Source organism: Netta rufina, assembly GCF_964035555.1.
Source record: "Netta rufina genome assembly, chromosome: 2".
In the NCBI taxonomy this organism is placed as follows: Eukaryota; Metazoa; Chordata; class Aves; order Anseriformes; family Anatidae; genus Netta; species Netta rufina.
Genome location: NC_140124.1, coordinates 150,620,560 through 150,638,389, shown reverse-complemented (window position 1 = coordinate 150,638,389; position 17,830 = coordinate 150,620,560). Strand labels below are relative to the sequence as shown.

Here is a 17,830-nt window from a genome sequence, read left to right as displayed (position 1 = left end):
TGACTAGGCCCATGGTGTTGCCTCTAAAATATGAGATTAGACAGTAGAGACTCAGCTATTTTCCTATTTCCATGGGACTGTATAGGCTCAGCGATGGTCAAGCAAGTCTGAGTTTTTCTGATCACTAGGCCATCAACATGAGTAAAAAAAAAAAAAAAAAAAAAAAAAAAAAAAAAAAGCCCATGTAACATCTTCCATAAAAAGGTCTTAAGAATAGTTCTGGACTTTGTAAACACCAATATCAGAAAGAAACAGGACAGGCTGCAGGGAAGCAATGGGTTTCATAGTATCAATGGAGATTAAAATTCACAATGTGCTCTGAACACGATCATCATTTCAGATGGTAAATGAGGACTGCTGAGATGTGATTTGATTAACTTGCAGTGGGTGTTTATCCTTCGGAAGCAGTGAGGTAGGAAGATATCTAATGCTTCCAAGATGGATTACATTTACGTGTCCCAGCACAGCCTTTTCATCACTGCACCCCAGATTACTGCAGGAAGGAGCGGCATCTTGGCTTTGTGGGCTGAGAGTTTTGGGGGGAATGTGGTTCCTGCTCAGAAGTTGCATCTCAGCAGGAACACTTCTGGGCTGCATTCAGAAAATTTTTACAGACGGGGGGTTAAACCATGTCCCCTGCTGGGATTCACCTTTGAAATCACTCATGGTGACTTGTGATCTCCAGTCTCACCCTCCCACCCTCGTTTTCCTTTTTTATCTTCCACGATCTGTTGTTTTTGAAGGTGGGCTCTCACTTGGAACAGCAGAACCTGCAGCGTGGGCTGTGCTGCACAGAGTGATTAAGCAAGAAGTGCCTCTGGCCCATTCAGGCCAATATTTGTGGTTTGTTGTTGTTATCTTCTAGTGAACAAGAACAAGCTTTTTCACCACTGCGAGATTCATTTTCTTGCACATCAAATACAGGGGTGCGATCACCTGAACGTCACCTGCAATGTGTTTGTTTCATGGGGAAGTAAAACAGGAACGAGCAGGATCTGTCTAGTATATGGAGCACCGATACCCTCTAGTGGTAAAACCGCAGGCATTTTTTGGCAGAAGATTATTTAATTGAATAGAAGCACAGAATGGTTTGGGTTGGAAGAGACATTAAAGATCATCTAGTTCCAACCATTGGCAGTGATGCCACCCACTAGATCAGGTTCACTACTGAATTATCTTCTGTCTTGATTTTGGACAAAAATCTGCACATCACCTTTATGTTACAGTGCTGTTCTGTTTCATGATACCATAAATTCATGTCTTAAGTAGCTGATGATGTAATTTCCTTGGACTGTTTTCAGTGTTATTTGCCTTTCATTAAATCATTTAAGTGATACTTATGAGCTTATGGGTGACTGAATTTCCACATGGTGTAAAGAAATGGCTGTAATGGAAAGCATCATGTAGCTCAAGCTCAAGCTTTCAAAGGGAGAATCAGTGATGGTGCCACTGTAATAGCTGTAATTTGGCAAATCATATCTGATTTATAGCTGATTGAAGGAATCACATTTTTTTGGTTGAGTTCTCACCATTTTGCTCAGGGAGGTGTAGGGTATCTGGCTTGTGGGTCTTGATTAATTTCAAGATGAGGGCAGCAAGTTATGGTGTGACAAAGCAAGTGTGATCACGGAATTGCTAAGTTAACTGGTTAAAGCCTTGGTTGTGGCATGAGTGTTGCTGTAGGTTAATGGCAAAATACACATCCTGCACTGTTTTCTACCAAAAACATAAGCCTTGCTCTAGAGCATGGCTGGTGAGTGGGAGAAGGTGAAACTTGTCAAAGAAATCCAGAATCAGTTACCACAAGCAAATCCATTTAGATCTGTTCTAACCTTGCTCAAAATGGCTGATCTGAAAATTTCCAGGTGATTATCCTGGCATAGGAAACCTGAGGCTGAACAAGGCTCAAGGCTAGGAAAGTGGCAGCAATGTAATCTTTCAGGGTTTGCTGTGAGGTGTTTCACTGCTGCCCGTTCCTTGCATGAAGGCACTAATTAATGGTGTTTAGAGGAAATGCCTCCCCAAAAGGCAGGGAGAGATACCTGGAGCTTGCCTCTCCCCTTCTGTTCCAGCTGCAGAAACTCTGTAAAATGTCAGGATATGATCTCTTAGCCCTAGGTTTCCCCATACACAAAGGAAACAAATCCCCAGGGCAGGTTAGAGGATGTGCATCTCTGAGCTGAGCCTTCTTTCCATACCATCATCATTCCCTCTGGCTCCAAGCCCCAGATTATGGACTCTGGACATTTCACCCAGTGAAAGAAAGCAGGGATTTATTCAGCAAGAAATGAAATGACACTTTAGGTATCAGGCTGAATTTCAGAACAGGGATTACACACTAAATACAGTTCAAGTCTTAACAAGTTGTTTGCTGTTGTTTTGTTTTTGTTTTTCCACCCCTTGGCTGATTTCAATGCCTAATGCCTATCATTTCTTTGATGATTCCTAGTCAAAGATCCAGAGCTTTTACAGAGACATCCTTCCAATTTATTCACTAAGCTCTGAAATATTTCCAGGGCCACCTGCCCCTCTGTTCCTGTGGATCGGGCTTTGGAACACGTTCAAATGCCCATGATCTGGGTACATAAAGTACTAGACTATGAGCTTCCCCCACTCTACTTCACAGCAATCACTTACGAGACTCCCTTGATTTTTCTTACTCCTTTATGTATAAAAGATTTTGAATAGCTTGAACCTGGGAATAGTTTTATAAAGCAGATCAACGTGACTTTAGATTGGACTAGATTGGATTTACCAGCTGTGGGAGTTAAATTTTCTGACAGATCTCTGTGTTCTAGGGCCTCACAGACAATAGCACAAGGGCAGTGATTTATCACGTACTAGGTTCACTGGAGAGCAGAATTTTACCCTCTCTATTGTTTCTTTTTCAAGCCTTTTCATCTCTTCATCTACATAAAAAGGAGTGCAAAAAGAGAAGGAAAAAGAAAAGCAGTGTTATTTTCAAGGGAAGGTTTGTCCCAGTGCTGCATTTTATTGAAGCATTTACTGTTTCTCAGGTCTCAGCATGTGCCAAGTAGATTTATTTCTCTGTAACTGCAGTGCTATTTTATGAAGCACACAGCACATCAGCTTGGAATAGACCTCCTGAGTATTACATATCATATAATCCTGTCCTAGAATGCAATATTATCTATTTTCTTTGTGAAGAATGCAACAGAGTTAATTCATGTGTGTTTTGGGGGGGCTATTCTGATTTAGGAACTTCTCATGATTTTGCCATGACTTCCAAGTTCCCTTTGATCTTCATGAGAGCTCACCCCACTGCTCACGCAAGGTGAAGGAGTCACCTCCTGAAGACCTTTATCTAGGACTTTGTAGGCAAAATGTCCCATGCAAATACAGAGCAATAACAATGCCCTGATTTCTTCTTTTTTTCACTCCAGGTTTCTGATTGTTTTGGGGTGTTTGATCTTAGCTGTCCTGACAACTTTCAAGGAATATGAAACTGTTTCAGGAGACTGGCTCCTCTTGTTGGTAAGTAGTCTGTGGCCAGTGCATCACCCTGCTAATGTCCTTCAGTGCAAATCTGTTCCTTCAGCAGTGATGAAAAATTGGTCTGCATGCAGTAAAATGTCTTCCATTGGTCCTGGGGCAGAGACTGTAGCCTTATATACTACAGAATATTTAAGGGTACAGAGAATATATAAGGGTACAGTTTACACCGAATGAGTAAAAATGAAGAAAGGCAGGAGGAAAAACACAAGCCCAAAACTTTTAAATAATGAATTTTCAGCAGGTACCCAACAGTTCTGTCACTGAAGGACCAAAAAGTTTCCCATTGACCAGGCCAGAACTAAGCATTTTTGAAAAATAAATAAATAAATAAAAATTGGGAGGATCTCTCAATAATTTTGATTTATTCTATAATATTCTGTAAATCACAGCATCTCTTTAGAGGAGTTTGTCAGCATTGGACTTGAACTCATGCCTGATAGTAGCATAACTGAAATTGTTGCCAGCAGTGTCTCTGTTTAGTATCCATGAAAGAGAGAAAATGGATTTGAAGAAAATTTATTCCTTTCTCTTGAGTTTCCAGTGTGCTTATTTTATAAATGCTGGAATCCACAGTCAACATCATTTTTATATGCCTCCCACTTGGCAAAAGGAGAAAAAAATAGGAAAAGCCCACTAAGTATAAAAATGACATATTAATCATTTTATAAAAATTACCTTAACAAACTTCCTCTGGTCCCATAGATATCATGAAATTGAGAGCAGTCTGCCTCACTTAGCCTGGTCTTGTAGAAAAGCATCCCTAGGTGAACTGCCCAGCAGCAGTAGTTCTGGGATCTCAGTTTCTATTTCCCCTTGTACCCCAGAGACATGTAGGTGTAGATAAGAATTAAACACCAAGAGGCTTAGAGGGTGATTTCCACTTGCATGTTCCTTCTCAAAAAGTACCTGTATGAAAACACCTTCATCCCCTAGTGTATGTGAATCTTGCTCTTGGTCCCTCTTACCCTGCTCTGACCTAACTTTTCACATTTGAGAAAGCCTGAAACAATTTTTCTTCTCCTCTGCCTGCTTTCACATGGCTTTCAGTGATTTTTCAGAAGCACTCAACAACTGTGGGTATGAGTATTAGGGAAAATCCCCCTTTCTGCCTTGTCAGCTATTCAGAGGCACAAACAATGCCCTTGGGCCATCTCCACAGAGCACCTCAGAGAAGTTCTCTCATTCCCAGTTTCTCCTGACACTTAAAAGAGTTGAAAATATCCCCATCCCTAAAGCAGCCCATAAGAAAATCCTATTTTTCTGTGCATGATAAACTTAAAGGGGTAATATATGCCTTAAATTTGTCTTATATATACCTTTATTATTTCCTTAAATATGACCATGTGAATACACTTGCTCCTGTCCCTATCTCTCTACCCATAGCTGCATGAGGGAGCAGCTGGTGGGTAACTGGGTGTAGGTGTGCAGTGCACAGGGAGCTTTGCAGTCACATGTGTTCTTATTTTATAGGGAATTGGAAGGTTTTTTGTTTGTTTTTGTTTGTTTGTTTTTATTTCATTTGGTTGGTTGGTAGTTTTTTTTGAAGTAATGGTCCTTCTGTCAGGGCAGGGTATGCACTTCAACATTTACCCAACAGCAGAGGCACGTCCTTTACACAGATAATTTATCAGGCTGTAAAGCTATGTTCCACTTTGTCTTGACCCTCATCAATCTATATTCTCTTTCCTACTTTCTTCCTTCCTCTCTCTCTCTCAACACTTGCACCTCCTCTTCTTGCTTCAGCTATCTCCATGTGTCTAGGGTTACTGCAAAATTGTTGTATAATGATCTCATTTGCATCTTTAATACAGGAAACGTTTGCCATTTTCATCTTTGGAGCAGAGTTTGCCTTAAGAATCTGGGCTGCTGGGTGTTGCTGTCGCTACAAAGGATGGAGGGGAAGACTCAAATTTGCCAGAAAGCCTCTGTGCATGCTGGGTAGGCATACACCCTCTACTGTTGTTTTCCTCATTATGTCCTTCTACTTCAGAGCCAGGTTGGGAGGGTGTCCAGGAACTGGTGAATGTCAATAATAATAATAATAATAATAATAATAATAATAAATAAAAAAGCACTGAAATCACCCCAGCCCTTTGTGCTAGGAACTGTGTCCAGCATGGAGTGCTTGTTTGAAGTACCTGACAATAACAATCCATTCAAGAGACTCTTGGGTGGCAGGCCAATGTGAGCAAATGGATACTTCTACCCTTCAAATCCATGTTCCTTGTCCTGAGCCCAACAGCTTTTTTCTTAAGTTCGTCCCAAAATATACATTATCTGCCTTTAGTTTTAACGCCCGTCAGATCTGTGCCATCTTCTCCAGCCCCCTTTCATACTCGCTTTTTGTGTTTTACCTTTGTAATATTGGTCTACATTTGCAAAAATGTTTCTTTGTGATTTTCCCCATGTTATCCTTCAAGCTTGGAAGGCACCACATACAGCTATCCATAAAACTACTCATTATTCACCTTTTAATCTCCTAAAACTCCCCATTGGGTCCACAAACCAACTAGCCAATATTCAGGATCTCACCCTGCCCTGAGCACCTGTCATGCAGTCATGCACACCCACATTCATTCATTTTTTTCCAGGACTCTGTCCCTTTTTTTTTTTTTTTTTTTGGATGCTGTTTGGGCCAACTAACTTATTGGTTGCTATTTGTGCATCACATAGCACTCTCAGGACCTGTGGTGCTGCAGTTATACAAATACATGCCACCCTCTTACCCTTTCCCTTTTGTTCATCTTATAGGTCTAGATGATAGAGAAAATTGGAACAAATTTTCTTTGTGCATCTGTGATAGCTTGAAATGGGTGGTGCATAAAAATGGCACCTTTTGTATAAATACTTATATTTCTAAGAGCATTGTGAGAGCAGCAGAGCTTGTGTGAGCAAGTGGGATTGACATTACCTCGTGCCTTCTTAATAAAAGTGCCATCTCACTCTGAGAATGAATCTGCATTGAGATCTGAGTAAAGAAAAGAATAGACCCCACTGGATTTATTAATGTCATCTCTTCTTTTTGTTATTGGCACAAGTTTGTTTTGAGAGTAATTGAAAGTGAATAAATCTGAAATCCATCTGGTGCCACTTTTTTGGCTGGAAATAAAATATGAAGACAATTTAAAGAATGAGTGCCTAGAGAACGTTTGAAGTCTTTTGATACCACTTTTTACTTGTACATGTGTAAGATCAAAAATTGGGAGGAAACAAGGGGAAAAAAGGAAAGGGAAAAAAAAAAAAAAAAAAACAACAGCAACAACAACCACCAACAAGAATCAATGTGATTTGCATTTCAGACCTCTTCATTTGATCAGTGAATCGGCATTGTGAGTGCTTACAAAGATTTTAATAGGAAAACTCAGCCAAGAGAATACTAGATGCACCATCAAAAACTGAATTTCTTGTCTGCTGACCTATAAATCTGTGTTCACTATGGCCTTCCAGAGGGACATAAGATTTATTTTTTTCCTGTCAGCATTACAACACTGTTTCCGTGCATCCCTAAGCTAGCTCAGCCAGTGTCTCAAGTCCAGTTCATTGATCTGTAAATAGATTACAAGGCTCTCTGGTGGGTTTTGTGCATGACTCTGACTGCTGCAGGTGCAGATATCTGTTTAATTGGCATGAGGAGGCATTTTGAGGCAGCTTTAAGATTCACCTAGGGAAATTTACAGCACAACCAGCTGGGATTAAGAAGTGGGTGATGGGGCCACTTTTATTGGCAGGCTTTGTTGTTCTTTTCACCTTGCAGATATCTTTGTGCTGATTGCTTCAGTGCCAGTGGTTGCTGTTGGGAACCAGGGCAATGTTCTGGCCACATCTCTCAGAAGCCTTCGCTTCCTTCAGATCTTAAGGATGCTCCGAATGGACAGGCGGGGTGGCACATGGAAACTTTTGGGATCGGCCATTTGTGCACATAGCAAAGTAAGTGAGGAGCTTGAAGGACTTACCTGTGTCTTGGGGGAGAGATTTTAAAGTGGAAGAGAGGGGAAGCACAGGTGCAGCAATTCCTTAGGATTATTTCTAGCACAAGCTTTTGTTTCACCTTTTCAGCTTTATTCCCTCTTCTGTTCTATGAACCATTTCTATCTTCCTCTACTCAATAGTGGTGTTGGGAAGTGACAAAACTGAGTGTTCACTCCCATGCTCATTACAACAGGAATTTTGTCATGACACAGAATAAGAGGAAGGACATCCTTTTAATGGTAAAGTATATTGAAATCTTTGGCAGAAACGCCTCTGTAGTTGCAACATATTTTTAGTGGCTTCACAGGCTTGCCTGATCAACAGATGGAGCAGGACTCCAGAAGGTTGGAAAGAGGCTGGCTAGCAGAAATGTGGTTTCAGAAGGAGCTACTGGTATAATTTCTCTGGAAACATGGGTCAGACAATACAAAGATGCACACAGTGTGAATCCAGACAGACAGGATTTCTAAAATCATCTTTCCTCAGTCTAACTTGATGCTATAGTCAGACATTCTGTCTCACACCCGACAGATACATTGTGATCTTGCATTTTCACCAAACACTATTACAAGTTAAAAACTATCTGCATAAAAATCCTGTAGATGAGATTTCTCATCTGCACTGGGTGTAGAAAAACTGCATATAATCTGTGCTACTTACATTTTTTTTTATTTTATTTTATTTTTTTTTGTATCCATGAATGACATTCCTGACATTTTAGGTTTCTTTTTTGTTTTGTTTTGTTTTGTTTTTTGTTTTCTTTTTTTTTTTTGGCTTGTTTTGTTTAAATTAAAATGCCAGCTGGCACAGCATAATTAGGCTTTGCGTCTTTGTAGTGGCTGATAGGGATACCCTGCTTCATTTCAAACCAACTTCTGTTTCTTCCCTGTACAAACTTGCTACAAGGCAGGTGGCACATAAACACTTATGTCAAAAATGTTTCTCAGGAAACTGAGATCATAGAAGAAATATACATGCCAAAGACATTGTCTAGAAATGTTTAAGGCTTCACAGTGTGAGATTTTTTTCAATTGTTCCTCGTTTATTCCCCATCACTACCCTTTGGGTCTCAGCTGAATGAGAGAGATAAGAAAAGGTTGAGAGAAATTTGCTTCACTGGAAGACAGTAAAGAAACAATTTTGATAACAAGGATAGACAACAAATTACATTTTGTGGTAGCACAGCAGAAATCAGAAAAGAAGTTGACTTATCTCAAGACTCAATTATGAAATTCTCAGCTACAACACTTTCTTTGGTAAGAGCCATTCTCAGAAGGTGAAAGAAAGTGGAATATTGATTTTTAGCTGCTTGTGAACACTTTCTGCTCTGTTTCAGACATTTCTGGGATTGTAATTTGGTTCACTGAGTCTCCCACCTTAATGAGATTAGCCACACACTCCACTGTAGTCAGTCCCTCCAAAACAAGGTCAGGTTTTGTTTTAACACCAACATTTTTAAAGGTGTGTTTTTATTGCATCATTCCAGGCTGAAAACATACCTTGAAATCTGCTTTAATATGCCTAAAGAGAAGGAACTGCATTCTACAGCCTTGGCACTCTGAAGGTGGAACTTGGGCAGAACTGTTGATTTGCCAGACAAGACAAATCCAGCCTGGGGGCAGTAGGAATGGGCATGACTGTTAAAATCAAAGAAGATTCAAGGTCAGGGACAGAGGCCTGTGTCATAGTGCAGCTAAACTTTTAACCCAGCTTTACGCAGAACTGCAACTTTGCCAGTAAGTGCTGAGCCAAGGTGATCATGGACTGTGACCAAGCCAGCAGTGACAGCTCTGCTGCTATCTCCAGTGCTTCTTTCCTCTTCTGACGTTTACTCTGCCAGTTAGGGGTACTGAGTCTGTTTTCAGCCCCTCCATTGTCCATCTGTTTCATTTGCAGGAACTCATCACCGCTTGGTACATCGGGTTCCTGACGCTCATCTTATCCTCGTTTCTTGTTTATCTGGTTGAAAAAGATGTGCCTGAAAAAGACGCTAATGGTGTGGAGATGAAGGAAGAGTTTGAAACCTACGCAGATGCATTGTGGTGGGGACTGGTAAGTGACTCCAAAAATACTTTATGATCTTAAAAACTTTGTATATAATCAGAGATGATGTTAGGGGCCACAGTGTAAGTGCTGCTGAATTTGGGTGAATGTTTTTGGTATAACATTACCAATAGTAAGGATACCCCTAAAGCCAATTGTTAGAATTGATATCCCTGTTGATATTCAGTCAGACAAAGGCTCTTAAGTGCTTAAAGCCTCTTCAGAAATCAGTCTGTGTTCCTGGCTTCTCAGAGGAGGAGGGTCTCTATAAGTATAACTGCACTGGCAGAGCTTATCCCAATGGGAGACCTGGTTTTCAAAACAGCAGTATCCTGCTTGTGAGAGCTACATCCTTCAGCAAACAGCTAAAGCAGATCTGGCCAAAGGATTGTTTTGTAGGTCTAGCAAACCACAGCATAGGTTTGGCCACTGTAGGTAGATATTCATGGAAGTTAGGTCTATAAAGAGACAACAAGACCCTTCCACAGAGGGGTTCTCTGGATTCAAGCATGGAAAGGTAGAAAGATGTCTCTGTGAAGGATAATCAACACTTTGTTTATGTCTTATATGCATTTCTCAAGAATATGTGAGGGATTTCCATGGGGGGTAGGATACTGAGCAAGAGGGACCCTTAATACATCTGTTCTTGTTGCTTCTCATGAAGAGTGGAGTATTGGTTTGCGCCTCTGCTTATGTGATCACATAAGATTCCTGCCACCTGGTGTATAGAATTTATATTTCTTTTCTACCAATAGTTATGGAAGTTGTCTGTATCATTTTGTGACTAAGATTCAACATTTTTTTATTATTATTATTTAATGCACTTCACTTATAAGTGGCAAGTTGTGGGTTTGTTTTGTTTCCCCCCCCTTTCCATCATTAACCAAAAAGGTGATGCACAGAACAGTTGGATATTTTCATATCCTTGTCTAGTAGGAATTTCAGGTAAAGTGTTAGTGGTAAGAAAATGTACGTGGCTGAAAAACAAGGATTAGCACATGTATAAGAAAGGAATAAGTTCGTAGAAAATCATATTTGCTTTGTAGGGACTGGGGCTTCAAAAGAGGTAGCTCTGACTGGTTGTTAAAGTTCTGCAAAATGTTAATAGAAAAGTCCTATTCCTAACTGTGCATTGACAGTGGGCTCACTGTTTGTGCCACATCAGTTCCCTTTCAGCAAATGTATCCTAGAGAGGCAGCTGATTTAAAACTAAATCCATTCTCCCAGGTGCAGTGCCTCTGGACTAGGATACCATGAAAAAAATTGGCTGGTCCATCATAAAGATCCCGTTTTAAGAAGTTGTGTGTGAACACCCGTAGAGCTAAGTGAGTTACACAGGTTTGATGGTGATGTTTAAAGACAATTTGTTGGCTTTGTTTTACTTATGGGAAGGCCTGGTCATTTTGCCCACAGATCACCCTTGCTACGATTGGGTATGGTGACAAGACCCCCAAGACATGGGAGGGCCGGCTGATTGCAGCTACGTTCTCTCTCATTGGAGTGTCTTTCTTTGCTCTTCCTGCAGTAAGTACCTTCCTCGTACCCTCTTAGCCACAGCCCAGAGCTGTGTGCTTGCAAAAAGAAGGTGAAGTGATCAAAACTGCTAGTTAAAATAAAATTCCTTTTAAAGGAGGACTCAGACACTTGAGCTGGTCTATGTTAGTAAATAACTGATTCATGCTCTGCTTTCTGGTGGCAAGTAGCACACTGCTATCAAACAACCTTCTTCCCAACTTCGCATACAGACTATTGGGAATAACATGTCACCCTGATACTCCCTGAATGTGTGGGCTTTCTCTGAGACAGTGCTAGCTGGCAAAGGACAAAATCAATCCAGCAAGTGAACAGTCTGGGTGATTACAGGATAGTTCACAAGCCTGTATCCTGGCCCAGGTTAGTTTACTGGTATTGACATAGCCACACAAGACAATTTTTTAAAGGATTTGAGGCCCACTGATTTCATAATTAGTGTTGGGACCATATTACCTAGCTCTAAATATTTACAAGCTAGAGATCTACATCTGAGTAGATGAGCAGTGATCGTTCTTTAACCCATGCATCTCTGCAGAACAATTAATCTCATATATTCCCCCTCCTTCCTCCCTACACTTTTCCTGAGTAAGAAATGCCTAAAATCTTGCATCACTCTATGCTTTCAGGGCATTCTGGGATCAGGGCTGGCACTGAAGGTCCAGGAACAACATCGTCAAAAACATTTTGAGAAAAGAAGAAAGCCAGCAGCTGAACTCATTCAGGTTTGCAGCCACTTCTCTCATTGAAAAGATGTTGGTTATGAAGACTGTTGCATCATGTAACAAGGACTATCCCTTTCCCCCACCCAAATTCTCATTTCACATAGCTGGAGTCGACAAGTATCTGTAAAGGAGTCAGTTGTTTTTGTTTTTTTTTTTTGCATTGAGTTAGACAATCCAGTGGTCCTTGCAGTTTTTGAGGAATCTTTCAACTGCCAGAATATCTTTTAGAAGAAAGGTGTCTTTAGAAGAAAGGCACTCATCTGCTAGTTTCTGGAAAACAACCATCTTCTCTGTCAATGCCACAAAATCACAGAAAACAAGCTGTTAAAAAAATTCTTTGCAAAATCCAGGTTTTGCCAGTTCCTTCGAGAGAGTGTTTTATGTGCAAACAAAGTTATGCTGTTATTGATGTGAAAACATCAATGGAAGTAACACAATAGACAGTGACTGGTTCAATCAAGGCAAATTACATAAATAGCATGCGTGGTTTGTAAAAGCTGAAACATTCTGTTGGATCTTCCATTACATTATTGGAAGAACAAATGAATCAATGGAAAGAGCCTTCTTAGCTCACTTGGACTTTTGTTCTGGCCTTTGCTATGAGTTCAAAAATTCAAGCATAAAATGATTCATCTGGGGGCTGATGAATTTGACAGAAGTTGCTCAGTGTAGGTGTGGAGCACACTGTGAGGGCAGTGAAGCAAATGGTAGCATTTTCATAGAAGGAGAGAGAAACTTCTTGTAATATCAGAGTGAAGTGATGACGCTCAGGACTGCTTAGGATCAAACCAGTACTCAGGAGAAAAAGGTCAAATGGCATATTACACAGTTTTCATTAAAAACGCTGCTTAGAAAACAGAAGAGACTATAAGAATGAGTAGTGAATGGAATCCACCTTCTAAATTAAAGTATATCCACTTAGCAGCTAGTTAATTTAGCCACAATATTTGTAGTTTTGTGCTTAGAGAATTTTGGATGAAGCTAAGTGCCGAAGTAGTAAGTTGCTCAACAAAATTTCCTTTAATGTTACATTAGATAGTAAATTAGCTTAAGCACTTCTGGAAACACTGGACACATATAGCAGTGTTTAGGGTTACAAGAGAAGTCAGTTTAGTCAGGTATGCTCTGTTGTTTGTCTTGGTGATTCTCCCTCATGTCCTGTTTCCTTTAGGAGGCTTCCCAGATAATAAACCCGTGTTAATAATTTTGCCATATAGTGACACTCATTTGGTATGGCTGATTAGTAATTAATTTCCAGATAGTAACTCGGGTGAATCATTACATTCTTTGAAACAATATGGCTGTTTTCAGTCTGAGGAATTTTTTTACCTAATACTAATTATTGTCTCTCCCTTGCTGTCTCCAGGCTGCCTGGAGATACTATGCTACTAACCCCAACAGGATTGATCTAGTTGCTACCTGGAGGTTTTATGAGTCAATTGTATCATTTCCATTTTTTAGGTAAGTGCACTGTCCACCTCTCCATCACCATTTTCTGTGAAGTATTAGTCATGACAGGAAACATGGAATTTTTGTATATAATGAGGCTTTTGTACGTATCAGAGAGTTGCCAGTTAATGTATTCCTCTTTGAGAGCGAAAAACACACTTTTGGTTTCTGGATCTATTTCTTCTCCATTCCCTTAGTGGGATGTAGTGGGAGCACATGGATATCTCCCTTGGTGTTTAGCCTCTCATGAGGCTAAACAAAGGACATGGTTGCCTCACAGTCAGCTTTATTTTGTAAGACTTTGGAGTTTATTGACCTGGATATCTCAATTTCTTCCTCCATAATTTTGATCCCAAGAAAGGTTAAGTCCTGGGTTTCACAGGCACCTGTACTCACACCCTCTAGGATGCAGTTCTGTATTTTAACATATGGGTTATAGTGAAAATTATTTCCCCTCCAATTCAACCAGACCGAGAATTATGTTGCCATGGAGGTGGCCATGCCACAAGAAAAAAATCAGTGCTTATTAAATCCTTGCCTTTTGACGATACCAATTACTTACAGGTATAATTCAATGGAGGACAGCCAGAGAATGTCTAAAGCTGTCTCCCACTGAAGCCATTCATTGACAGTAAACAATAAAACTTTTCTGGATAGTCAAGAGTCCTATTTTTTTTTTTTAATCCTAATTTTAATCACCACTCCAGAGTTCAGTGAAAGCATTGCATGCATCAAACATGCATACTTAATCTATGTTCACATACTAATGGATGGATCTGTCTGATCCTCACTTTTCTGGCCTGTCAAACAGGCCCCTTCCTCACTTTGAGGTATTAAGAGTTAAAACTGGCCCTATGAAAGCCAAAACTTTTAGCTATAGACTGTCAGCTGCTAATGATGGGCATTAACAAACTAAATATATGTTTTAGACTTTCCCTCTGGGCTTGCTGTTATATCTCTCATTCTTAAAAAAAGGTGCTCTTAAACCACTGCTCAGGTGAGAGATCTGAGCACAGGTAAGCTGTATTCACTGAGCTAATACTGCAGCACCAGCTGTTGTTCAAAACTGACTTGAAGAAACTTTTCAGGCTTCTGCCTTCACAAAAGGAAAATCACAAATATTATCCCTTTCTTTGTTTTATCTAAATGTTTCTTTAGGACTAATCTCACATTGGTCACAAAGGAAATCTCTAAGAAAAAACAAGTGTTTAATTAAGGCTCAGTACATTTCTTTTTGTTATCCCTCCTCACTCTGTATCTATTCCCACATTATCTACTATAGACTGATTTCTAGAGGGTTTCTTGACCTCAGGTTTTGCTCAGAGAGTAATTTTCAGGTTCACCTGGCATCTAGACTCATTACTGTGATTTCAAGCTTGTTCATTGTATGTAGGTTCTTCTGTGATTCAAATGCAACCTGAAATTTAATAGGTGTTTTGCAAATAAGGTCCTGGGAGAGAGGGCAAGGGAGCTGAGTTCTCATGAAAGACTGGATTGCCATTCTAATGAAGCACAGATTAGTTTCAAGAAGCTATTTCACTTTCTTTGCTTTATGGGTACTTTACAATGAAGTGTCAGGACTTTTATTTTTGCTGTCAGTAATGGTCACAGAACAGAAAAAGTATAAGTGATTAGCAATAGATTAACAATTTCTATAAAAAGAATCTGCTGAATTTATTATGTAATTCTTCTCCCCTTGCTTTCTTGTCATGCTTCTGCTCTTGTATAAAAGGAAAGAGCAATTGGATGGTACTGCCAGGTATGTAGCTGTCATTATTATAGCCTTGTTTTAATACAGTTATTGGGGAATGTTAAATGGTTCTTTGTGGATTTATGAGCTGTTAACCAAAACATGCTACTAACACCACAGATAGTCATTAAAAATGATTAACCAATCCATTTTCTAATTGCTTGCTTTTTTTCCAATTTAACAGCACAGCTAAAATGCTAATTGTACAAATGCAAAGTGTTGCTTGCTGATTGTCTGTAAACAGCTTTATTGTTCATTATGATTAATCATGGTCTATATAGATTTCTCCTGGTCCATGCTATAGAGCTAGGGATTAGCATCCAGGTTGTTCTGGTGTGAATTTAAAGTTCTGCTTCATGTGTGCTTCTGTGCAGAGCAATGTTGTGGTGTAAGGGATCAGCTCTGTGTTATTTCACCACATTCACATATTTCTTGATGATAAATGGTAAGATAGAAGGCTAAGATGGATCAGCAGGATAGTCAAGCTCTCTGACAGTACTAAAAAGGCTACATTGAGACTGACGGCTTGTTCCCACCTCCGCTTAAATAGATGGGGAAGTTCCCAGTAACTTTGGGGAATTCATGAGCAAAGAGAATGAAAGAATCACCAGTCCTAATACTGATCAGTCACTGAACACTACAACAGGGCAGTCACCGTGAAAGAACCTGCAAGGTCTCAAATATATTTGGAAATGAAGTTTTCATAACCCTCCAGCTAAGTTACAGATTCAAATGCACATCAAATATTTCAACTTTTTTAGGTCAAGATCCTGAAGGACTTAAATGCTAAACTACTAGCAATGGATCACCCACAATGAAAGTCAATAGATATTAAAGGATATATAGTTCCACAAAGAGTCATGATGACACTATTTCCATTTCCATCCCCATTTAAAACACAGAGGAGAAAAACAAGAATTGTAGTAGACTTTGTAAACTGCCAGAGAAGAGGCTTGGGTTTCAGTCCCAGACCTGATGAAAAGTTATTATATTTTTTAAATATATTTTTAAGAATTTATTTAAACTTTTTATATAACAAAGCATAGCTTCAACAAAGGAAGCTGAAAAAAAACAGGTTCATATTTGGTGTTCTCCTATGAATGATGAGGGTACAAATCTCCTTTAACAGAGCAGAGAAACCCAGTTTTCCTTACAATTCAACAAGTGCTGTAGGCATTAATTATTGGGAAAGGGATGGCTTCCCAATAATCCTGTCACCATCATCATGGGCTAACCTTTTCCTCTTCAAAAACTACCTGGATGGAGCTTCTTAGTTTCTGGATCCTTTTGAATCTTAAGTATTACATACTCATGACACTGCCCAGGCTAGGCAGACTTGAGAAAACGCAGCTTCATTAATGCAGAAGTCTGGAGATTTTAGGCATTTCCAGTGTTGGCCTTTAATATCTAGGAGAGGTTTTAGGACGTGAAATCCTTTTAAGTATGTAACTTTATACTTTGAGCCAACCCATGCTCTGACTCAGATGCAAGAGCAGATTAAAATGGTGTAACTGAATGATTACTGAAGTTTGCTGTCAATCACAGCCCTTCTAGAAAATTCCTGCACCTGCAGTGACAGAACAGTTCATGAAGTAGCTTCTGAGTTGCTCTAACTTTCATGTTAGTGGAAGACATTTAACACCAATGCAGTGGATTAAAACATGAAAATTATGACTCTCAGCACAGAATCTTTAAAACTGTAATCCCAGGGCCCCTCATTCTATCACTTTATGCATTGCTTTTATGTTGTTATATAAGTAATGACCTTCAGCAAAACCATCATTAATCCTGCACTGGAGCTTTAGCAAGACTTTTTTAATGGAAATAATCATTCACTAAAAGGGATTGAAAGCTCTCCAGGTAAACTAGCAAATGGTGGTACTTGTGGGAGCATCCATGGACTTGAGTAGACATAGGACTGAGCCCTAAAATCTGGTTATTTTGACAGTCCCACCTCCCATCTCTCATAAAGCTCTTATTTACAGACCATGTAATTAAATAAATAAATAAATAAATAAATAAAGTCTTCTTCCTACAGTGATTTAGTGTGGAAAGTATTACTTGTATTCCACTGAAGTTTGTATTGGAGGCTGGACTGGAATAAAAGGTCAATAAGGAAATGTGGTCCTAGTGGAGAGAGCAGCCCATCAGTGCACTCTGTCTCCAAGATCTTGCATCAGTGGAGTACTTAATGGACAAGGTGTGGTAATAAAGTTCATTTTCTGAACAGTGTTTGATAACAGAGAAAGAAGAATTGGTCCAAATCTTTCCCAGAAGAGTTAAAACATAGCTAGTTAATAAAAATGAGGCTGTGTGAAACTTTGAGGATGGATAGTGCTCTGAGCATCGTTTTCTATTCTGTAGCTCTTTAGGAACCCCACATAGCCAGCTCTATGACATATCCTTTGAGGACCTCTCCTCTAAGCAGGATGACAAACTGTCAGGGAGATGCAACTCCATGTTCTTAGACCATTTGGAAGAAACACAGGGAAGACAACAGTGCGGAAGAGTCCATTTCAAAAGTTGCAACCCAAAGCAAGGCCTTGAGAAAGGACTTGTGGTAGCAGAAAGCCAATGAAAGTTTGGCAACAGCCCATAGCTTTACTGAAGCTTACTTGAAACTAAAACTGTGAAGAAGTGAGACTTGATGAAGAGCACGTTGACTCAGACAGTAGGGTGGATCATGTAAGCAGTGAAGGGACGTGGTATATATCATGCTGCTCTGTTAAGAACAGCGCTTTCACTAGGTGTCCTTATACAGGCTCCCAAACCAGGAGGAACTGGGGCTGTGCTTTTCACTGCTTACTGGTGGGGAGTCTGCTGACTTCGTGCTACAGTTGCCACAGTT

The 17,830-nt window shown here is 39.8% G+C and overlaps 1 protein-coding gene across 1 annotated transcript in view; it reads left to right on the top strand.

The window, feature by feature from the left end:
• The window catches only part of KCNQ3 (potassium voltage-gated channel subfamily Q member 3), a gene marked incomplete at both ends in the record, with an annotated part of 192,550 nt that overhangs the window by 156,746 nt on the left and 17,974 nt on the right, over positions 1-17,830 (top strand). The window contains 8 exons of the mRNA XM_084283129.1: positions 3,405-3,495; positions 5,328-5,454; positions 7,271-7,443; positions 9,382-9,537; positions 10,942-11,052; positions 11,688-11,783; positions 13,150-13,244; positions 14,965-14,991. Of these exons, the coding sequence (XP_084139255.1) occupies positions 3,405-3,495; positions 5,328-5,454; positions 7,271-7,443; positions 9,382-9,537; positions 10,942-11,052; positions 11,688-11,783; positions 13,150-13,244; positions 14,965-14,991 (876 nt within the window). The remainder of the gene's footprint in view (positions 1-3,404; positions 3,496-5,327; positions 5,455-7,270; positions 7,444-9,381; positions 9,538-10,941; positions 11,053-11,687; positions 11,784-13,149; positions 13,245-14,964; positions 14,992-17,830) is intronic.